At 37.9% G+C, this 24,999-nt stretch overlaps 1 protein-coding gene and 1 long non-coding RNA gene across 2 annotated transcripts; one reads left to right on the forward strand and one right to left on the reverse strand.

Moving 5' to 3' along the window:
• Positions 1–524: 524 nt before the first annotated feature.
• LOC109100286 (carcinoembryonic antigen-related cell adhesion molecule 1-like) lies at positions 525–18,467 on the reverse strand. Its single transcript, XM_042756091.1, has 5 exons — positions 18,375–18,467; positions 3,597–3,920; positions 2,647–2,970; positions 1,206–1,562; positions 525–1,106 (listed from the first exon to the last, which is right to left on the reverse strand). Exons 1-5 carry the CDS (start codon positions 18,418–18,420, stop codon positions 904–906), a joined length of 1,254 nt encoding a protein of 417 aa, XP_042612025.1. The 5' UTR covers positions 18,421–18,467; the 3' UTR covers positions 525–903.
• A 1,779-nt stretch (positions 18,468–20,246) lies between these two features.
• On the forward strand, positions 20,247–22,220 carry LOC109082720. Its single transcript, XR_006159902.1, has 2 exons — positions 20,247–20,970; positions 21,793–22,220. It is a non-coding gene; the product is annotated as an uncharacterized LOC109082720 (long non-coding RNA).
• Positions 22,221–24,999: the final 2,779 nt, after the last annotated feature.

Genomic DNA, 24,999 nt, shown 5'->3' on the forward strand with positions numbered 1-24,999 from the left:
TGCACGCACCCATTTCTCTCTTGTCTGTTTACTTTCACTTTATACATAATTAACTGTGTTTATATGTAAACCTTGTGTGTTTTTTGACAGTATTAGCACAATCAGACGATAACTAATATAACTAAGTAATCAGGTGCTGTTTGACTGGCATTTTAGTATATGGACGCTTCGGGTGGACGCGCTCTGAATAAGCAAATGTTAGAACAGCACACAAATAAAACTTGTGAGAGTAACTCTACCGCTGAATTGACATTTGATGTGGATGTGTCTTGATGTGAGCAGTTGGAGCTAGAGCTGGGAGACATAGTACAGTGCATTGCTTGAGGTAGATGTTGTGTTTTGTTAGTAAATGTTTCATTATATTACTTGTATTGCCTCCTTCGTTCACTATTACACTTCTGCATATATTGCATCTGACACCGGTGTCTCTTAGTTTTGTAACAAGCCCACACTTTTGAATGTTTCACTCTGCTGCGATGATTCCTTGAACACACACACACACACACACACACACACACACACACACATACACGCACACACACACACACACACACACACAGCACATGCGCATGGATATCACACGCACGTCGAGCAAACGTCGACCACTTATTTCAGTGAAGGGAAATGATAAGCAGCAGCTTCTAATTCTTCATTAGAAGTTTTACAGTGTTCATTTGTATTACATCCTGACTTGCTGTAACACCAATTGTGATACATAAATTATATAATTAATTATAACTACATAAAAATATTAATGTAGTCAAACACTGAAATTCTTAGAAAATTTCACAAATAATTACAAGGAAGCAAGTAATAGGTGGAATTAAATATGACATTTTAACTGAAATTATATATTTTTTTGTAAAAAATAACTCCAATAATGTTTGTATTTACAACATATAATTATTTTGCAGTGTAATGGGGTTCTTTTAAATCAATCTGCACAATAAAATCACATATCTTGTTATATCCTGTAATACTTACTTCCTGTTGTACTGGTGTAAAACTGGTTTCTGTTATAGTAAATCGCACCAACACAGGAACAGCAGCCACAAACAGAACAGCAAGAACTATTCCTGCTACAGCACCTGAAGACAAGCCTAATTCTGAAACAATAAATACAGACAGTCATTATTACTGCCTGGATTTTAAAAATAGTGACCTGCATTATAAAATTCCTTAAGGAAAAGAGGAATTATACTCACTAATGACTGATACACTGAATCTTTTCACACTGGTGACACTGATGCTGCGGCGACGACGACGGTGAATGCTGAATCTGCTGCTAGTGATCTCCAGTTTATAAAGTCCTGCGTCTGTGGTTCTGGTGTTCATGATGGTCAGAGATCCAGTCTGATTCACCTTCAGTCTGTCTCTGAATCTCTCTTTACACTGATCAACTGTACAGATCTCACTCTGATGGCCATTGATTTCAGCGATGCAAATGTCATTAAAATACCAGCTCATCAAATTTTTTGCTTTTCTTTCTACACAAGGATCTAAAGTGACAGATTCTCCCTCCTTCACTGACTTTCTCTTGATTTCATCTCCTTCAGGAACACCTGAAACACAAACCAACAGATGCTAGAGAACCTTTTGCTGAAGAAAAATGCCACACAACTCTTTGCTTTAAATCAAACTGTTCTAATGGTGTAAACTATAAAATCAACTTTCACAGCAAATGTTTAATGTGATCTACATACTGTATATGAACATGAATGTGTATGTAATATTACAGCTGCACAATTAATAAAAAAACACAAGTGCAATTATTATATAATTATTATAACCATCAATGTGGAGACACAAAGTAAACAAGCGATTCCCTGTGCAGCAATGAATCAACATGACTTATTACGATTATGATATAAAGGGAAATCATAATAACAGCAATTAGCATACAGGTAAACAGAATTAAAAGGTCCGGATGTCACTGATATAATATACACAAACACATTTATAATCTGTGTGAAGAACAAATTCTGCTAGATTGGTTTATTCTTGAAGCTGAAAACTTGGCCTTACATATATTGTACAACAAATGAGGTACATATATCTTGAAAAATAGTTTTTCCATATTGTTTCATATTTTGAATTGCATATTTTATCTGTAAAACACACTGATCATATTGATTTGATTTAAAACTTTAGATTGATGGAACTGAACGTGTAGTTAACAACCGTTCTCAAAAAATGTAGTTAACAATTTTTTTAAATACATAAATAAAACAAAAAATCCTGTCACTATTCAAACTAACGATAACTCACGTGATTGTTTGTTTTAAGCATAACAATGCTACAATGCTAGCCAGCTCAACTTTGAACAACTGCGCCTATAAAAACACTTTCTTCATGGTCAAGTTGGGAATTCTTTATTATTATTATTAAACCATTCAATCCAAAATTATTTTTTTTACTTTCACAGAAATAAATGTCAAAAGGACAAACAACAACAACGTTTTGGAACAGCCAGTTCTTAATAAATAGGAGTTTGTATATAAATATCAGTATATCCATAATGCTTATATTCTTTTGAAATATCCAGTGTAACCTTAATTCTTAACTGTTTTGGTTATTTGTAGTGTGGGACTTGTGTCTAAACAAATTACGGTTTTAAACGTTAATTTTAAATGTTAAATGACTCACCACGGACAGTAATATTGACGTTCTTTTCACTGCTGCTGGCGCTGCTGCTGCTGATGATCTGTACTTTCCGTTTACATAAACAAAGAAAATCCTTGCACTGATTCTGCTGTTGCTCTTGATCAGCCAATCGCTTCAGTCTGTCTCTGAATCTCTCAGGACACTGAACATCTGTACAGATCAAACTCTGACCTCCATTTATTTGAGCGATGCGAGTGTCATTATAAAACCATTTAATTCTGTCATTTTGGTTTGTTTTTATATCAGTGTGAAGAGTGACTGAATCTCCCTCCATCACTGACACGTCTCTATCCGCACCAGATGTACCTGAACAGAAATAAACTGATAATACTAAATGACATTTGGGATAGTGGAACAAAAATGTACAACAAGAAAGTGCTGTGAAAATGGTTTCTATGTAGTTGATAAAGATTGACCCTTAGACCCCTGATGAATATTAGCCCATTGAAGGTCTGGGAAAATATTGAGTCTTGTTAATATTTTATAGTTTTGGAAGCCGTTGTTGCTTGCATTTAGTCTACCCACACATTTCAACAGCACCACCCATGTTGGTAGCTGATTATATTTTAACATTCATTCACAAAATACACTAAATTAGTTTTAAAGTAATAAACAGAATTAAGAACGTGAAGTATATGTACTTTGTAAGATCCACTTTGAGTGTCAGAATGCTTAAAAAAAAAAAAGATTAAATATGAAATAGTGTGAGTCTCTGTCAGAAATCAAATCAATCTTGGTCTCTGTTCTTTTTTTTCATTAGAACAGAATACTATATAAGAAAGATACTTATCAGATTGCAGAGATTGCTGAAAATATATATATATATATATTATGGTTGTTCATATGGTTGTAATAACAGTTTTGTGAACAGCATGTGTTAGTTGTGTTAATTATTTGACATGCATGTGAAGGTGATAGAGATGCATACTTACCAATGACTGTAACATTGAAGATCGTGTTACTGATTCTGCTGCTGATCTGTAGTCGATAAAGTCCAGAGTCTGTGGTCCTTGAGTTCATGATGGTCAGAGATCCAGTCTGATGATCCAGCTTCAGTCTGTCTCTGAATGTCTCAGGACACTCAGCATCTGTACAGATATAACTCTGACCTCCAATTATCTGAGCGATGCGAATGTCATTAAAATACCATTTTATATTTTGTTGTGGGGTTACTGTCACATCAGTGTTTATAGTGACTGGATCTCCCTCCACAGACACAGGCACTGACAATACTTCTTCACCATCACTGGAAACAGCTGTTGAAGAGATGAACATTCATTATAAATCTGGGATAGTGGGACAAAAATATACATCAGTAAAGTGATGTGATATTTTTTGTAACAGATTCAGAATGCATAGATTATAAATGTAACAAGCAAAATATACAAACATATAAATATCATTTACTTATATATTCACTCTGAATATGAGTCTCAAGGATGATATTGTACATTTCATAATTCAAAAAAAAAAAAAAAAAAAAAAACATACATAATACATAATAGCGATCACTGCATATTTTCATATTCTCTTCAACCCCTGTTAACTAACAACACTTTAAAGAGCTGGTAAATAATCTAGCTTTCCTCCATATCAGAACTCAGTAATACTACTTCATGTTTAGGATTAAAATAGTGCTTTTATTTTCTAATTACCTGTCATTTCAAAATACAGGTTTATTGTCCAATTATTTTGTGGAAAAAGTCAATGTGTTTGGTTTTGCATGACACTGAGATATTCAGTACAGCCTATTTTAGAGACATTAAAAATATCCCCCTTATTTTGTGAAACAAAAGTAAGCTATTTATGTACAAGATATCCAATTTGATGCTATCAAATTGGATATCTTGCACATAAATAGCTTACTTTTTTCCTGTAAATAACTAGAAGAATACTAAAATAACAGTACAACTACAAGAACAGACTAGTGAAGCAGGAAGTAAAACTATTTGTGAAGTGTGTTTAATTTTGACATACATTGAAATAAAATATAAGAAATACCACGTGACAGTATAGAGTAGCATAATGAGCTGTTTTGTACATCTAAAAAAATAACTGTAAGTGGATGAATCGTGAGCAGATGAGACTCACATAAAATCATTCAGGAGAGAAGCCAGTCGAGTTTGTGAAAAAACCCTTTACAATGTTTGAGTGTTGTTGTCTTTTACTGCATATGATAATTCATATAAATTAGATATTTTCCCCATATCGCACAGCCCTAATGGTAACCACAAATTAACCATGGTTTTGCTACATTAACTAATGCCCGACCCCCAAACCCTCCGTCCCACATAAACAGCATTTAAAAACAGCGAACAAAATAAGATACTTCATATCAGCCCTACTGTTAAATATTCATAAGTGACATTGTTCTCTATAATAGCGACACCATTAAACTTCTCATGTTTCTGTATTCATCCGGACTTTTCCGGAAGCTATAGGCCTAATTCGGACTTCCGCGTTCAATAACTTTCTAATTTAATGTGCTATAAAATAATTTTTTGGCTAATTCTATTCAGTGACATGATTCTCAACCTACTACATTTTTCAAGTATTGTTTTAATGGCATACTTACTAGCGAACGTCCACTGAATATCCAACATAGTGTGACAAACAAGATAGAGACCGTCTAAAAAGTTTTTTTTTTTTTCATTGTGTGCAAACAGCCAAATACATTTTAGCCAACTACAGATGTGCCAGCAAATATCACTCACATTATATATTCTAATGCTATAGATTTTCCTTTAGCAACAATAAAAATTTGCATTACAATTATTGTTTGAAAAGATGTTAAGGAAATGAAAAAAATGAACATGTAGCCTACATGAACTGTAATTTGGTAACATTCCAGATTTGTTTTGGTTTTTTTGTAATCTCCTGCACTTCATTTTACAACTGTTTTTATTTATTTGCCTCAAAATGAACAAGAACTGTGTTTAACAATGACATATGATTTATTTCAATAGGTTTTGAAAGCATGGGCCAACTGCTCCAAAACAAGTTGGAACACTATGTAGGATAATGTTGATGCTACAGCCCATGTGTTCCCAAACGGTGACGTCACCGCAGCATCGAAGTGACCTATGAAAGGGATTTGATTTTTTATTTGTTTTGGTTTTGTTGAATGAAAAAAATGGCCAGCCCATGTCTTGCTGTTTTATTCACTTAGTTTATTAGTTAAGTTTAATATTAAACTTTCACAATATTACAATTCAAGTGCATCGAATGATGTTTAGTCCTACAGAAATATCACTGTCCATGGTACTGAATCCATCAGATTACTGACAAGTACTCAGAAAGCATGACAGCAAACAGAATGTTTATTTTGGGTGAACAGTTAAAAAATTAGTGGCAAAACGTTTTTCAAGATGGTTACTTAAACATTTGCACCTCACATATATATTCAATTTGTACCTTCACTGTGTTTTATGGTTTTCTTCAATGACACATTATCCAATTCAATAAATTTTCCAAAGGAGGGTCGCACCGCTCCAAAACAAGTTGCTAAATATTTATTTGATCCTGAAGAAGACACTTTAAGTCTTTAATGTGCAATTATTTGCTCTATATGTTCAATTTCTATCATCATATTTCTCTTGTTAAAATCCCTTTTGAAACTTATGTTCAGTGAAACTTTAACATAAATTGCTGGTTGGCTTTTTAAATTATATAAAATGTCAGTCATATATGATACAAATTGTCATGAATGGTCTCAACTTTAAGTTAGTTCAGAATGAGTCTCTTGATGTATTTATGATCTCAAGTCTTTATTACACTTATATAAATAGAAATAAATAAATATAACAATTATTTGTGTTTGGGACGCTGTGAGCATGGAGACTGTAGTGTACACCATAAGTTTAAAAACGTTTAGCTTAAATGTTTAATATGAATAAACAGTGCTCATAAACGGCTGCCGAGGTAACGTTAGTATTCTCAAGAGAAGCGAGTTGAGGCTTGGACCCGGAAACAGCACTTCTTACGTCGCCACTTAACAACCGAATACTAAAAAAAGATATTGAACTGGATGATATGCACTGAAAAAAATCTACACAGCATACTGCTAGTAGAAATTCTAGAAAGAATTCTAAAAGCTATTGAATTGGTTAATGTGTCATTGAAGAAACCAATACAAAATGTCACTAGAAATTTCTTAAATTATTTTATCCCTGCTAGGCTTATTATGTGTATGTTCTACAACATAAAGATTTTTGTGTCTCATTAGTGTTTAGTGTGTTACATAAATACACTGTTATTTTACTTGTATCACTTGTACAAGTATGGTGACCCATACTCAGAATTTGTGCTCTGCATTTAACCCATCCAAAGTGCGCACACACAGCAGTGAACACACACACACATGAACACACACCCGGAGCAGTGGGCAGCCATTTATGCTGCGGCCCCCGGGGAGCAGTTGGGGGTTCAGTGCCTTGATCACGGACACTTCAGTCGGGGTATTGCCGGCCCGAGACTCGAACCCACAACCTTAGGATTAGGAGTCAAACTCTCTAACCACTAGGCCACGACTTCCCCTGAACTGAATAATTTATCATTTAAGAGTAGTTATTGACCATATAAAGCAAATGATTGCAAAATAAAGAGTTATAGTATGTTTATTACGGCCAAATTAAGATTTTCCACAATGTTCTAGAACAGTCCATCGAGCCTTTTGAAAGCAAATGAACTGGATAATAGAAGAATCAAATGCAACACACTTGCAGTGTCAAATGTACACATGGAGCAAATAATTGTACATTCAAAAGCTGTAGTGTGTTATTTAATGTAAACTGAATATTTTACAATATGTAATGGTTAAGTCAGTGTCTTTCTTCAAAAGCTATTGATCTGGACGGTGTCGCAATAAAGAACCCCATAGAATACAGTAATGGTAGAAATTGAACAAAAAGAGCAAATAATTGCACATTAAAGACTTGTAGTGTGTTCTTTAGGGTCAAATAAATATTTAGCAACTTGTTTTGGAGCGGTGCGACCCTCTTTTCAAAAGCTAATGAACTGGAATGTGTGCCATTAAACAAACCAATACAACACATTATGAAGAAGTAGACATTGACCATATAAAAAAAAATTACTGCACAATAAAGAGTTGTAGTATGTTTATTAGGGTCAAGTTAAGTCCATCAAGCCTTTTAAAAGCAACTGAACTTAATCATGTGTCATTGAAGAAACCACAGTAATTAACACAGTAATAGTACATTTAATAATAATAAATGTATGATATATCAACATACTCTGTAATGTTTTAAATAAAACCAAACATCGCTTTTCAGCTCAAAAGAATCTTTAGAATCTTGCCATAGAGGTATCATGTACCGCTGATCATAGACATATAAATACCTAGTGTGTAAATGCAGCTCTTTTTGGTCTTGGACAGATTGTGGTTCGCTTTGTTATTTATTTTGGGCCGCTAATTACTATCAAAATAAATAATAATGTTGTTAATATATGTAAAAATGTCTAAGTCATAATATAATAACATCATTTCATATATATATATATACTTAAATAAGCCCGAGTTATTTTCTGTTAATTGCCAGTTCATTCTAGGGCTGTGGGATAGAAATTGTCATAAAATCACGATTTGAGCGTGCGCGATTTCTAAATCGCTTTATTGCGTATGAGGAGATGTCGTCACGACACAGCGCCCCGCCCCCAGAGACCGCGTCTCCTCCCCTTTCCGCCATCTTGGGAGGATACCCCGCCAGCAAAGTTCATTGTTTACATTGGTAGTAGAGGAGGTTGTCGCACTATTCGAGAATGCCTGGAAAACACTGCTGTGTAAAAAAACTGCTCCAGTGTCTCACACGATTGTCGTGGAAACCGTAGGAACCATTTGTTACAGTTTTTTCGGTTCCCTACATGGAAAAAGCATGAGGGAGAGCATGTCTCCGATGTGACAAAGAGACGTCGGATTTCTTGGGTGGCAACAATTAGAAGAAAGGACATTACTTTCGACCGCATCTCCGAGTCGATGAGAGTGTGTTCTCTGCATTTTCATTCGGGTAAGTTCTCTAAAAATTCTTTAAATGTGTTTATGTTGCCAGCTCTTAAAGTCACGAAGTGCACCTGACGTTGTTGCCTAGCCTGCTAGCTAACTACAGTGCTAAGCATAAGTGAATACATCCATGCTAAATTTCACTAAAAAGAGGAATAAAAATCATATTTTGTAAATTGATCTTATTGCTTTAATTAAAAAAAATTAGGAAAAATCACCCTGCCTAGAGATTGGCATGGGGTAGTTTCCAAAAGATCACCTCTCAATGCAACTCAAACCAGCTATTAGGCTAATTGAAATAAACCATGCCAATATCTAGGTATGGTAGTAAGGGTATGTGTTGATGTTGGGCTATTTTAATTCCAAAAGCCAAGGGAACTTTATCAGGATGCATAGTATCCTGGATCCATAAAATAACTGGCCTTTAAAAATCTGCCTGTCTCAATGGGAATTTAACATGGGTTGTCCAGACTTATGCACCCTGTATTTTAAGGAATAACTTTTATTTATTTACGATACATTATTCATTCACAAAGAAAATTGGTGTCCTTAAAGGTTGGATTTTTTAAATTAAGGCAATAAGATCAATTTCCAAAAGATGAATTTTTTTATTCCTCTTTTTAGTCAACTTTAGCATGGGTCTATTCACTTATGCTTAGCACTGTATCTACCAAACTGTTGTTTCTTTGAAAATACTTGATGGCCAACCATCAGTGTTGTTGTTTTTTAACAAAACTAGTTGAGATTCTGTTCATGACATTATGCTTGCTTGTCGGTGAAATGAGCTCGCAGTAATGTGTTTGCCCCACACAGTGGTTCTCTACACTAACTTTTCCCCACTTTGGAGGACATCACAAGATGCATTGTTCCCTCATATCCTTAGCCTTTTTTCTGCAAGATGTTTTAATGTAATGAGTTTTCCAGCTTAAAGCATTGATTCATTTTATGATTTTTCTTAATCAAATTATTCTGTTCTAGGTAAACCATCATATGAGATGTTGGAGAACCACCCTGACTGGAAACCATCTTTGCGGTTAGGCCACAGTGAAGTTAAGCAAACAGATGAAGTGAGATTTCTGCGACAAGTAAATCGCAGGACCCAGCACCAGGAGCAGCCGCCATCCCCGGGACAACACCAGGAGCAGCCACCATCCCCGGGACAACACCAGGAGCAGCCACCATCCCCGGCACAGGAATGTGCACTCTGCTCATCTAGACGGAATGTTATCAACCAGTCTTTTGGAGGAAAACAGCAAAGCTGAAGGAGGAGCTTGAAGAGTACCAGATGAATGAGAACTTTTCTGAGTGGTGATGATAACAGAGTGAAGTACTACACGGGGACTTCCAGACCTATCTAATGTTTCAGACACTTCTGCTCAGTCTCACGCCTTATCTGCCTCAAGGTAGTTTGAAGAAGCTCTTCAGTGAACAGGCACGCTAACTGCAAACAGCATACAGAAAATAAAGCATACAAGCAACTGTGGCACAATGCCAGATGAGTTGCGGGCCATCAACTTGCTACTTCTACGAGAAAAACTATTCTGAACGCACAGCAGGCAGGGGTACAAACAGCACAAACGATTCGAAGATCACAAAAAGGCAACATAACAACTCATGCCATTTGGTGACTGTCCGGATCACTGCATGCAAAAAGCTAAATGCCCCGCTTATGGTGTAACCTGTAAAACATGTGGAGGCGAGATGACGCTTAAATCATTTTGCGACAAACTTATTTCTGCGCTTGCAAACAAAAACAACACAAACCCACAGCTGAATTTAGTAGAGGAAGACATCCAGTCTGAGGAGGAAGTCAAGCAGATGCAGTGTGGTACATCTCACATGTAAACTGCATGGCAAGCCAACCAAAGTAAATGGTTTATAAATCTGAAGCTGACCCCACATAATGCAAAATCATTCAATCACAATTCCCATCATACCCTGAGTGCCAGTCTAGACACAGGCTCCACGGTCCTGTAATCGTTTTCATGACCTCCACCTCTTACTGCAAGACGGCAATCCAGCTTTAAGCCCAGCAATGCCACACTCAAGCTGTATGATAGGCACGCTACTCAACCTAAGGGTGACGTGACCTCAACAGTCCATGACGGGCACAACACCATCCTCAGATTTTCAAGTAATGGACATCACATATACCACTGCTTTCAGCTGAAACCTGCCAGAAGCTCAATTTAACTTAAATACCCATCCCACCATGGAATACAATATTGACCACGAAAGAGGTTGTCGACGCACGCCAACACAACGGATTGAAATCAATCTCCAGGTCGGAGGATGTGTTTGAATGGATGCAGATTGCTGCTCCCAGGGAGCTACACCTTGAGATTGACCCCACACTCCAGCCTGTGCAGCAGTTAACAAGACGGATACCTATTCCCATCAAATCGAAAATTATCAAAAGCCATTCAGCAAATGGAACCAAGGGGGGGTCACACTAAAGGTTGGGACGCTGGAGACCGACTTCCGTGGATAAGCAACCATGTGGTGGTTATAGAAAAGAAAATGGACAAGCTGCGCATATGCATCATCCTCCGCCCCATGAACAAAGCTTTGCTCAGATCACACTTCCAGATTCCTACAATTGAAGCAATCCTCCCAGAAATAACCAATGCAAAGATATTATCACAGTTCTTGATGCTAAGGATGGCTATTGGCAAATAAAGCTGGATGAGGCCCGCAAGCTGCTTACCTCACCAACATTTGGACTCGCTGAAGGAAGGTACAGGTGGCTACGAGAGTTTCTTTTTTTTGGGGGGGGCCCATTCGGAATAAAAACGGAGAGCCTGACGAGTAAACCAAAGAGACAGCATGAAGCATTGCAGGCCCTCAGAGGAGTCAGTGTTGATTTTGCAGATGACATTCTTGTCTATGGTTGTGGCAACACTGCAAAAGACGCAATAGCAGATCATGAACAGGAACATCTCAGCCTTACTACAGAGAGCTAGAGGAAGTCAACTTTGAAGCTGAAAACAGCAAGTAAACTTCCGGGCTGAAGCTCCCTAGTGTGAAGTACATGGGTCCACCTCCTCACAAATGAAGGCTTACAACCGCGACTCCGCAGAAAAATAACACGCAATCCAGCACACATGCAAAACACCGACTCGATGTAAATCCCCTCCAAAGGCTTTTGGGGGTTTGTAAACTACTTGTCAAGTTTCCTTCCCCCGTCTGTCTGACATATGTGGAACCTCTCAGTGACTGACAGACAAGGATGTTGAATGGACGTGGCTACAAAAGCATGATGCCGCTCTGGAGAGAGATCAAAGATTTAGCACAACTCACTACCCTGGTTACTGACAATCCTTGAACATCACAAAGAGGAGGTCACACTGACAATGTGATGCCAAGCGAGGAAAGGCTTAGGGGCAGCCCTCCATCCAGAAAAGAATGGACCCAACCTGATAGCCATTTGCGTACAGGACTACTGACACCCAACAGGAACAACAATATGCTCAGATTGAGAAAAGAAACTTTGCCCCTTGCCATTGTTCTTCGCTGTGTGATAAATTGATGACCAGTACCTGCATGGAAAGAGAGCCACAATTCAACTGTACATAGTGATTCACCAGGCCACTTGAAGCGATATTTCAAAAAACCCTTGCTGACAGCACCCAAGCGGTTACAGAGGATGCTATTAAGGCTAACGAGATAACCCAGATACACCGGCAGTAAACCAGCACAAGGATTTGCATGTCGCCTGACTTCCTCATCTAGAGCGGCCTCAGACGAGCATTTACACACTCACAAATGTCAGACACCAGCCTCAGTAATCACGCAATGGGTCTTACCTCAAATTGAACTTCTTTGAACAAGTTAGCCATTCCAGCGGTTTATCAATATCTCCACGAAAGACACTTGGAAACCATCAAAACACACACATGCCAAAGATGCCATCGCTATTCCAAATGCTACCTGCTTTGCATTTAAAACATCGGTGTGCCCAACCACAAATCTGCTGTCAACAGCTTATTGCGAACATTTCTGGTCCTTTCAAGGAGGAACTAGCCAGTGGTTACAGTGGCCTGATATTCAAAGAAGACAGAGGATTCTCATTTCCTGAAGCTCTGCGGCCACTGCTTTTTTAGAAAAAATCCACACTGGACACTCTGGAATTGAGGACTAGCCGGAGAAAGGGCATCGTGAGGCAGTTTTTTCTGGCCTGGCATAGCACAGATGAAGTCAAAAACTTTGTCAGCAGTTGTGCCACTTGGCAACACTATCCATGTGAAACAGCAGAAAGAAACATTGATTTCACATAAAATACCTCACCTTCCATGGTCCTTAAAATAGGAATGGATTTATTTATGCAACGAAACGACTCCATGTTCCTAATTATGGTGGATTACTATTCGACTACTGGGAGATAGAGACAGAAGCCCGATTACACCTCATCCCACAGTTATGTGAGTGCTGCAAAAGACAGTTCAGCAGACATGGCATTCCCCTTGAGGTTTTTCACAGACAACGGACCGCCATTCAGTTGGCATGGACTTTTTTCAGGAATTCGCCGAGGAATGGGACTTTAACACATGCTCCATCAATCACCGTATCCACAGCCAAAGCATGGTAAAGCAGAGTCAGGGGCCTGTAAACAATAGCAAAACACTGATAAAAAAGTCCACTGCGGAAGGGGGGAGACCTGTGGAAAGCAGTTCTGGCATGGAGAAACACCCCCAACAGAAGGCCTCGATAGCTCTCCATTCAAAGGCTCATGTTCAAAGGAGAACACACGCACCACACTGCCTACTGGAGAGGCCCTTCTACATCCTAAGTGGTGCAAGAAGTTGTCACAAAGAAAAATAGTATTCAAGCGCGCAGCAGTGTGAACTCGCTATAGACGAACGCATGACCCTAATAACTACCACGTGACATGCCAGCATAATTCAGGGCAACAGTGCGGTCCTTCTTTCACCCCAATAACCCAACCAGTACATGGGCGCTTGGCATCTGCATTGATCAGCTCAGTGACCGTTCCTACATACTGCTAGTGAAAGGCAAGAAATACCGTCGTAGCACCAGAAAAGACATTGGTCCAGTGCATGAACAGCTCAAAGTCACCTTACCAGCAGACCCACCCCCACCGTAAATGATGACTACTGGGGAGGACAGGAGAGTTTTCAGAGAAGCACCGCACAGCACAAAAATAACAAACAAAGAAGCTACCGTACCACCCACAGTCCCAGTTCTAAGACACACAAGAACCAGGTCCAACATCAAAATGCCTGCTAGATACTCTACAGACTATGTCATGTAAAAAAAAAAAAAAAAAAAAAAAAAAAAAAAAGTCATGCTTCTCAATAAGCTATTCACAGAATAACAGATAATTTTGTTCAACATGTTAATCTGTATAATGGGTTTTCTGTTTAACTTCTGTTATGTTGTGTTCAATTTCAAGAGCTTTTCCTTTGTTATGTGAAGGGAGATGTTACGATATAGGTCAGCCAATAGAGGGCACCAAGGAGCTATTATAGTATGGTGGGGGGGGGAGTGTGGGGGTGTTGTGGGAGGGTTTTGTGTGATGTGAGAGGGGAAGGGGGAGGTGTAATAAGCTAGTGTTTGACCCATCGCAAGTCTCATTTATGAAACATGAAAAGATATTGTTTGAAATATAGTTAGTATTATTTATTATGAGTGATAAGTTGTTATTCCAACAATAGCAGGGTCAGTTAATTTTTTTGCAGTGGGCCGCGCAAACATATGTGTTTAGTTGTGTGGGCCGCGAGTTGAAAAAGGTTGGGAACCACTGACCTAGACGCCTCATTGGCCGCACGTCAACGTCGCCGCCATATTGGAGCGGGCAACTCTCCATAACTCTCACATCGGGACAGAGGAAAACATACCTGACTCGTCTGCAGCTTGGGCATCTACAAACTGTCGCACAATAATAAAAACAGTTCTCGGGGTATTATCTTTCACAGATAAGACTCAACAGTTGTTTCTGGATGTTTTTTTGGTCATTTTTAGCTTTATGTTGACAGCTTATTTAGCCACCAGTGTCAGACTATTAACAGTTAGCGATATCGCTAGTTAGCTGTGAAAGCTGAGACTTCATAAGAAATCAAAGTTTAAATGAATTTTTATTAAGTTTTAACTTATATTGTAGTTTATATCATAAACTAAATTTTGTTATAAGCACAAGATGTACAGTGAGCAGGGTTTAGTGAAGGAGCTAAAGCATCTCTCTTTAACTTCACTAACGTTACTTATTTATCATCACTTTATAATAATGATTTCATAGCTTATCATAAAACTGTGAACTGATTTTATATATATACTATATATTAATATAATATATATATATATATATATATATATATATATTATATATATATATATATATATATATATATATATAGTCATTTGCAGACAGGACAAGGAAAGCCTTAAGGAAAGCTGAAGAAAAGCTGTTCTCTGCATTTCCAAGAGAGAAAGGCTATACTTCCACCGCCCAGTGTTTGTATTTGTAATAATCCAGAAAAAATAGTCCTGAATGAATGGCCAGACTGGCCCTGGTCATATTCAAACCTCTCTCTCTCTCTCTCTCCCTGGAATAGAATTCCAGGAACATTTTTTATCTTTGTAAGGGTAATTTTTATAACAATATAATTACCTTATTAAATGTTTCTGTTGTTTTTGTCAAATATTTGTAGGTGGATGTTGCACACTGGTGGTGGAGCGCTATATAAAAGCGCTACATAAATGTAAGGAATTATTAATTATTATTATTTAAATATAACCAGTTTCTTCAGTCAATCACAATACTATAGACTGCTTTAAAATGATTTACACAGGCTGTTTAATGCTTGATCATGTACTGTATGTGTAATTACACAAAAACTACATCATGTAAATAGCCTAGAAATGAAAAACACAGGAATTCACAGTGAGTCAAGCTGCAATATCATGACAAAATCATTGTTTATTATTGCCCTTGATGTTGTAATAATGATTATTAATTTTCTGGTCTGTGTAAAATATAAACTATACTTTTTTATTTTGTTGTACAACGTAAACTGCACACATTCACACCACAAACATGTATTACCATATATGGGGTAAAAATAAAAAACTGTTTTAAAATTTGTGTTTTCTGCATGGGTGTATGTAATTTTGCATTGTAGAACAAAATGTCAAGCATCGTCAAGTTGTTTACATTATTTTACTCATTAATTGAATAAAATATAGGAAAATCTTGAGGGAAGCGGGTAGAATTATTCTTTATTAGTCAAGTTTTGTCATCACAACTAAACCACCCATTTTGTGGGTGTGTGTGTGTGTGTGTACATGTATATATTATACTTAAGGAGCTCATTAATTAAACACAATTTGGAATTCACGTCCACAATTTTTTTGTGTTTGTGTCTTAATTTGTTTAATAATTATTACACATATACTATTTATACAACTACATTTCACGATTATTTATTTTACTTTATCATTTACTTTTAATTTATTCTTAATTTTTGTCTATTCTGTATTATTCCAACAAGTGAGACAAGTGTGAGTGTTCACAGTTTCTTACGAAAATTAATAATTTTCCAAACCTAAATAAATAACTGGAGGCAAAGTGATTTTTAACTGCATGTAGATCACAAACCTCTGAAATCGGTTGATAAATGTGAACGTTATCATGCTTTTATCCAGAAAAAACTGCAGCTCCCCTGTTTACTTCCATTTATATTAAAGGCAGTCTTTCCCTCACAAGCATGGCGGACATGTCGCAGCAACGGCTCAAAGCGGCCAATGAGGCGTCTAGGTATTTATAGGTATTTATCGAGCGGAAACCTCGTGCTATTTCTCGTGAAGCCAATAAGGAAGTGGACTAAAAACTGTAATTCCACTTGAGGCTGGCTGCAAAAGTGAGTCAGTCCCATAGACTCCCCATGTTAAAATGCCCAACTTTACAGCAGAAAAAAATACATGTTTACAGCCTGGTTCAAAAAATGATTTGGGTCTATATAGTTCATTTTGCCCTTCATGACAACTGTGAGGGGGGTGAATTTTGGGGAGAACTTATCCGTTTAAATTATATTAAGCCTTAAAGTTCTGCCTAATTAAGGGCATGGCCACTTGAGTGACAGGTGGATTGGCGCTGCTGACAATGCCGTCGCGCTAGGTGGGCGTGGTTTCAGCAACCAGCTCCCGCCTTTTTGCCCATTTTTCGATTATCCGGGAGAGTCGTGCGGTGACGCCCTGCCAAGATGACGATGGCCCGCTCCGCCACACTTTGAGCTTCAAAACCACTCTTGAGTAGTCTATGGGTGACGTCACGGACACTACGTCCATGTTTTAATACTAGGCTTGTTTGAGATTAGCAAAATCTGCGCAGAACCGATCACCGGTGATCACCGCGAGATGCATGCCGGTTAGAAAAGTGTCCGAGTTACGTCCGCCTTGCTCTGATGTCATGCTGACGTGTGCCAAAAAACTCTTGCGACGGCGAGGGGGCTGTGTCGGATTGAGCAGTCGAGCGCAGCTACTCTCCACCGACTGCGCTGTTCAAGAGCATGATGGGAAACGACTGACTGGCGACACAGCTTCATGCTCATTGGCTGAGAATGTCAACTGATACTTTTTTCTCTTTATTCTAAGAATTAGATTTATATTTACATGCGAACTAAACAAAAACAAAACACGCCTAGTGAAGTTAAGAATAAGGACATGCGTTTATTTAATTTAATTTAGATTAGAATTCTTCCTTGTAATTTTCACTTTAATCTATTGTATGTTTGTGTGAATTAATAAATCAATCCATTAAAAATATACATGCACACATACACAACCTAAATGGACTGTTTTTAGCCATTATGCCTCATCTTTGTGTGGTTTCATCTGAGAAGTGTCAGGATCTGGCCTAAAACAAGGGAAGAAATTCTGAAGAATGTTTGCTACAAAACAGCTTTGACTTGCATAGTATGAAAAAATACTATGGACGTGAAATGGTGGCAGAAAGTTGGTGTTTGCAAACATTCTTCTAAATTTCCTCCTTTGTGTTCAGCAGAACAAATGAATTGATGCACATGATGACAAAACTGTGGTATTTCGATTACATCCACTTCGTCTGTGATAAAAAACGCGAAACGCGATCTCCTCCATTGCTGACGTTTTGCAGGCGACAAAACAGCGAGATTCGGGAAGTGTCCGACTTCAAAGGTCTTTTTGACCCCTCCCCTTACTGCAGCCACCTACTCTCCAAGATGCATCTCAAACAAGCCTAGTCTATGGTATGCACTGATCATAATGTGTGAATGTAATGTAATTCCTCTTAAAAACATCGACTTCCGGTCTCATTTGCATTCCAGCTATTTTTAGCTTTACAAAACAGTTCGTTTTAAGGCTTGATATTGACAATTGATGTGTCCTATCATATTATTTTAATCTGTTATCTTAATGAACACACTGGTTTGTACTGCAAACAGTTTTACCGTTTACTGCACGTTGTTATTCTCCTCGTTATTTTCCTATAGCGGCTAATGAAACGAAAGTATCACCTATAGGCTCACTTCCGCGTTGAGGAAAAAGGTGGATAGCATTGTCATCTGAAACACTACTTAAAACAGCTATAGCGAGTTTTACAGTTATCAAAACTGGCACAAAATTATAACTAGTCAACGTCACAGCGCCATTTGTTTTTACCGTTTAAATGAAGAAATAGTGAAACAAATAAATTTCTTACCAGACAGGAAGAGTGCACACACTCCGAGCAATACAGAGACGTTCATTTTCACCACTTTTAAACAAAAAATGAAAACAGGGTGTTGTCCCGATGCTAGGTAATAAATTTCTTACCAGACAGGAAGAGTGAAGGCTGGTTGACTTCATGCAGCTCTGCGGCTGCGCAAGACCGATCGTCGCGTGACTTGAAGCAGTGGATGCCGGTTAGAAATTTTGTCCGACTTGATACAGCGCTGACGCCGTACGTGACTGTGACGACTTCAGTTTCAGAAATTCTCATATGGACTTTTAAAACAGTTTTTTTTTTTTTTTTTTTTTCGCAGTGTACATGAAAATCAATGGTGTTATGTTTAAAATGTTAAAAAGAGCTCAGCTGGAGGGTACTGTAAATCTTGTTGCTGAAACATTCTTAAAAACACATACCCACCAGGGAATTTTTTTTTTTCATAGGTTACATTTTTTTATTATTTTGTATAAGCAGAAACACCCATGTCATACTGCTAAAGTATATATCCAATATGTTATCTTGTTTTGGAAGACACCCTTCCAAAACACCACTTATACACACATCTTAAACGCGTGTTAATATCATTAATACATAGAGTTACTTAATCACTAAATCATGAAAACAATGGAAATCACTGATACAAATGTTGAGCCAAAACTGAAAGTGGACTTAAAATGGTAATTGCAATTGTTGCTAACTATAAGTAATAATGATGGAACAGGTGTTGGCTATGGTTCCCATGGTTCCTTAGGATATATAAAGAACCTGCATTACCCTGTGTAACACACAACAAAATGGACAACGTAGCCATTAATGTGTTAGACAGCAAATGCAATGTTGTCATGCTAATGGTTTCCAAGGACATCGCTGAAAGGATAATTCTTGAGTGACACTGACCACATCTACAATCTTCTCTCTAAACAGCTCTCCTCAGTGGCCCAGCTTGTGCTGCAAAGCTTCTCCAACCTCCTATTCCATGTCCCACTACCTCCACTAAGTCGCCGGCACCCCCTAAACCTCAGTTTTGTGAAACCACCATCCACCAGCCCAGTGGCCCATTACTACCACTAGGCCCCCTGTACTACTTACCTCCACTGTCAAGGACCCACCACCTTCCACTCTGCCACCTGGTGCAGTGTGTGGAAACCCTTCAGCATCCATTTAACCTTCATCCCCTTCCTTCCAGTCAGACAGGCATAAATCTCAAGGTATTGCATCAATACTGTAAGGAAGATAAATGGCAATACTGTTGTTAAATTACATAATTTTCTTTGTTGATCTATTTCTCTCCTTATCCCCTCCATTTTACAGAAATAACACATACAATGACACTATTTCTACTGGACCTTACAAAAACTCATCAGCACCTTTATTTTCGGAACAAAATGGCATTCTATAAAAAAATACAAAACTTATTCTCACTAAAGGTTACAACTTGTCAAGTGAGAAAATTCGGGAAAAAAACAAAAAAAACTAGCAAACATGTTAACTACTTATAAGAGAGTGAAAGACAGGCCGCCGTGCAACTGGGGAAGGGAAGATCACCTGGGAGTACTATACAGAAAGTTGAAGACTGCTTTACTTTTGTTTCTGAAATAACATTGTCATGTGTTACAAGACTGAAACATTGGTCATTTTCATTTTACATCCACCCCCACCAGCTAATGGATGAGTTATTTGGGTCATCGGGGATCGGTACTGCACCACCTGACACCATTCACTCCACACCTCTGGGTTTGGAAGAGACCTCTTCCACAAGCAGGCCCACAACGTCTTCTCTTCAAGACCAGCCGGTAGGTGCTAGTATGGGATGAACAGCCAGGAACTGCTACCATACAAAATGCAAACATCACAAGAAGGCAAAGATGACCACAACCCTTACAATTCCTGGACGCTTATGAAGAGCATGCAGAGAGAAGGACTGCTATGCTTGAGTCCCTGGTAAGGCCAGATCTGGAGAGATGGCGGCGACTTAAGGAGAGGCGGAGAAGGTCCTTCGAAAAAAAGATGGTGACCAGCTTGGGAACAATTGTGGAGGAGCTAAAAAACATGGGGAAAAGACAAGAGCAAATTATGCATCTGTAACCCCCCATAAGAAGTTCTGATAGGAATGTAACTTTTATCATTTCTAAGGTTAATCATTTATTATATTATATTATATTGTCACTTATTATATTCCTCCAATCATAATTCTGCATAAAACCTGAATTTAGAAAATCTGCCTAGCAACTGTTGAGCAGTCCTGAACAGGTACTTGTGATTGGTTAAATATTTCAAGCTCCGCCCCTGCTAAATACACAGAATGGGTGTGAGAGAGTGCACTACAATACAGTCCAGATAGATGGTCTGAAAAAGTCTTTGGACTTTTGTCAGAGCCGATCAGCCCTATACGCTCACTACACTACGCAAGCTGCGTAGGGCCCCGCAAATTACTCAAGGCCCCGCCTCCTCCTCGTGTCATAGCGCGTCACGTCACCGTCAATTAATGTTTACAACATCCATGACAAAATGAAGCGAAACTTTCCTTCTGGTCACGAAAAGAGGAAAAAAAAAAAAACCCATGAAAGTGAACTGCGGGAACAACAATCAGGTTAACTTGTCTTCTCTCCTCTCTAAGTTTGAGGTCAGCAAAGTAAAGTTTATGTGCATTTCAGTTGTGTTTTTTCGGTCTTGCTAACCTAGCTGGGCAGGCAGGCAGTGCATCTCTTGCATCACTTTGTGCCTGACAGAAGTGAGAGTAAAATACAAATTATTTATTACGTTTGTTTTTGATAAACGACAAAGTGCAACGGTGTTGTTTAGTGCAGCTCGGAAAAGATAACCGCGTCACGTGTGTTATCATGCGTTCATATGCGCATGCACGAAATGAAATGCGCATTTTTCAAGCAGAAATATATGTGGAGACCAGACAGACTGTACAATATATGGGCGTGAATGATGGCACTCCTACATACTTTTAAAACAAGACACTGATTATCTAGTCTCAGTCAATGTGTAGTTAAAAACTCTATAGGCCTACAACTGCACTGCACTAATTATGCAAAATGGAAAGCAATGTATTGATAATTTGATAGTGATTGACTTGATTTATAGGCTATATTGAATTTAAAATGTTGATTAGCTGGACATACTGGTCAATGTGTGGATGCACATCCCTCAGTTAATAATAACCATAAATCAAGAATTGCTTCACCATATATATTACAAAAATAAAAAAAAACCTTTAACATGCTATGGCAAGCCATTTTAGCTTTTATTCATTCACAGTTTATGCATTTTTGATATCAAGCATTAAATTTTTTTACTATTTGCAATGTGAACATTCAAATGTTTACGCATTTGTAACATGTAACGAGTAACATGTAAGATTGTGTAAATGACTGTTTAACTAACTATGTGATATTCTTCTCAGTTTCTTCTAGACAGTCCAAATAGACTGGTGTTGCCCATACTGATGCCGAAAATGCCCAGGCTGTAGAGAGAACCTAAATTAATCCTAAAAGCCAAAGCTCAGAGTTATAATTTATTATTTTCTTCTTATTTATGTTTACGTTAATATTCACTTACTTAATAATATTCACTTGTTATCTTAATATTCTATAGGAAATACTCTATTCAATAAATATTGTTTGTTTGAACCTCATTCTGTTCTATATTGTTGTTCTATATTGTCGACTGTTTTGTTTAAAGGAGGGAGGATTGTATTGGGATCACTGAAGTGTCAGGTGTGACTGTGTGGCAATGGCAAATGGTTTACATAGCTCACGGCGTCACGGGTCAGTTAGAGGGCCCCTTAGCAGAATTTTGCTTAGGGCCCCAGGGAGGTCAGGATCGGCACTGCATAGCTCACGGCGTCACGGGCAGATCTAAAAAAAACAGAATACCATCTTAAAAGCTTCATGCGAGACACTCCAGAGAAAAGTCTGTGAAATGGAAACTAAAGTAAATGAGAGTGATCGATACAGCCGACGACAGAACCTACGTTTGCACGGGATCCCAGAGAGAGAGGATGACAACTTGAAGTCTCGTGTGCAAGAGGTCTGCCGTGCGGTGCTGTCGGCTAGTGAGGTTGGAGCAGTGATGGAGGCAATCGACGTTGTCCACAGAATTGGGAGACGCAAAGATGGCAATTCCAATCAGCAACCAAGACCAGCAGGCACGTTATAGAATAGTCTTAATAGGGGTCTTTAGAAGCTTGTGCTTTTTTAGACATCAAAGGGGGCTTGAACACCTGCCCTTATTTCTGGGGAGTTTGTTTGTTCTGGTGTGTGTGTGTGTTTCTGTTTGCGCACAGCTTTCCCTGTCAAACTAATAAAAAAAAATCTAAATATCAGGTCGAGTTAGGAAATGTTCCGATGCCTTTCTCCCTCCCTCTCCCTCTGCAGCACAGCAGTGTAGCACACATTGATTGGCACAAGCACATCACAGAGCAAAGAGCCACAAAAGTAAACCCCTCCCTCCCTTTCCAGTTGTGTTTGTCTTGGTGTGGAGGTGAGTGATGATGAACAAAAGACTAAGGTAAATGTGCCTCGAATTTACAGCTAATGATCCAAAAGACAAATCTCGAAGGCAATTATATTAATTTGTCTCGCTAACATCCATGGCTCATGAGAGCTATGATGTAAGTCAGGCAATAGGAAGTCTAGTAGGTCTAGTAGGTTAGACCAGTGCACATTATTTTACTGCATGATTCAGTTTATTAAAATGCATTTAGAATAATCACAAAATTCAAGATATTGGGCCAGAAGTGTGTGTATATATGCGCATATAGTTTATCAGTATCATGCGAAGACAGACGTTTTTTCTAAAAAGCAGCATGGTTACAAATGTGATATTGATTTTATAAAGCAGTTCAATAAACAAGAATTTAATATTAAGATACTTACATTTTAGACACAATATTGACTGTTTTTGCTCTATTTTGCCAACAAATATAATCCCGATTTGCATCTCTGAGCAACATGACAGTGTTTCGTTCCTGAATGAATCAGCTGTTTAAATGATTTGGTTCAATCGCAAGGACTCATTTATTAACAGTTACTTGCTGCCACCTACTGACAGTTTTAATTTCACTTTTAAAGTATATTTTCATTTAAAAAAAAAAAAATAAACCATTTCAAATATGAGTATTCAAAGTTTTATGTTTAAAATATCATTTTCAATTTTTTTTAAGTATTAATGCATTTGTAACTGCTGGTTAAATGCATTCATGTCCTGCATTAATCAGTGTAAATGCATCTACTGTAAATGCCCCAGCTTCTGTGTTTTCTCTGCATTATTATTCTAACTGACTAATTCAATTTAAGAATTTGACTGAAAAGATGGTTCACACTTTAGAAATGGCTTTAGAAATGTAAAAAATGCCAATAAAATGTAAAAATCAATTTAAACTTATTGGAAAAGATTACTTTCTATCAATGCTGTGAATATGAAGAATATCAAAAACTTTAGAAGTCAGCTGTCCATGGTAGTCCATAAGATATCAGCATAATGCATTGAGCAAAATATAATCTAATTATCGATAAAATCCCAGAAAATATTGAGGTATATTTTTTGGCAATATTGCACACCCCTAATATATTAACGTTTTGATTAGAACAAAATTAAAATAAATGAGAAGTGCCCTATTTTTGCACTTGAGCCCCTGCCCCTCAAAATGTCTGTGCACGTCCCTGAAGACCAGTGATCATCCGGTTTATGTCGAGAACAGCGAGAGACTTAATCTGGAGGGCATCTAAGAAGAGTGAGTTCCTGAGCAGCAAGAAGCTTCGTTTCAAAGAAGACCTGACCGCTGAAGACAGAGCCATTCGCGGCCAGCTCTGGCCAACTGTAGAAGCGGCAAGAAAGAGAGGAGAGAAGGCTTATTTCGTGGGGTTCAGAGCATTTGTGAATGGAAACGAAATTAAAGACACCTGAAAAGGAAAGATCTTGTATGCTCTGTTGAAGTGCAACCATTTCTTAAGGTAACCCCTAATGTGTAATAAGGGGCATTAAAGCAGCTAATGATTACATTAGAGCAGTTATCTCTGCAGTTTTTGCAAAGAAGTTCAGTTAACGTTATTTGTTCTGAGTTTTTATGTCTGTATCTGTTTTATCTGTAAATGCCAGAGGTGCTAGAGACCAATTGAAAAGGAAATGTTTATTTTGTTTTTTTCAAAACAAAGGTGCTGATTTTTATTTTATACAGGAGACTCTAAAATCTACTAAATCGGATATTTCTTTTTGGGAGAGTCAATGGGGGGAAAATGTATGGTTTTTCATTTGGGAGTAACCGGTCAGCAGGGGTCGCTATTTTACAGGGAAACTTTAAAGGGCACATTATTAAACATTTAGCAGATTCAAATGGGAGATGGGTAATACTGGCTGTTGATGTAGATCATTCCCAATTCATTATTGTAAACATATATGCTTGTAACAACAAAAAAGACAACAAGCTATTATTTACAACAATAGAAAATATAATTAACCAGCTGATTACAACTTTTCCTACTGCCAAGATTATATGGGGAGGTGATTTTAATACAGTTATGGATGAAAATCTGGATAGATGGCCTCCAAGAAATAGTTCTTCAGATGAGTTGGGGAATGTACATGAAACAACTTTGGAAGCTGCTGGGAG

This window comes from Cyprinus carpio, unplaced genomic scaffold, assembly GCF_018340385.1.
Source record: "Cyprinus carpio isolate SPL01 unplaced genomic scaffold, ASM1834038v1 S000006795, whole genome shotgun sequence".
NCBI lineage: Eukaryota > Metazoa > Chordata > Actinopteri > Cypriniformes > Cyprinidae > Cyprinus > Cyprinus carpio.

What these genes read in the sequence shown, in the direction of transcription:
- LOC109100286 (XM_042756091.1), bottom strand. Translation starts at nt 18,420, where the DNA reads ATGAACGTCTCTGTATTGCTCGGAGTGTGTGCACTCTTCCTGTCTG. An exon ending in CTTCAATGTTACAGTCATTG is followed by an intron (nt 2,971 to 3,596) that starts GTAAGTATGCAT and finishes ATTTCTGTTCAG; the next exon opens with GTACATCTGGTGCGGATAGA. An exon ending in CGTCAATATTACTGTCCGTG is followed by an intron (nt 1,563 to 2,646) that starts GTGAGTCATTTA and finishes TTTGTGTTTCAG; the next exon opens with GTGTTCCTGAAGGAGATGAA.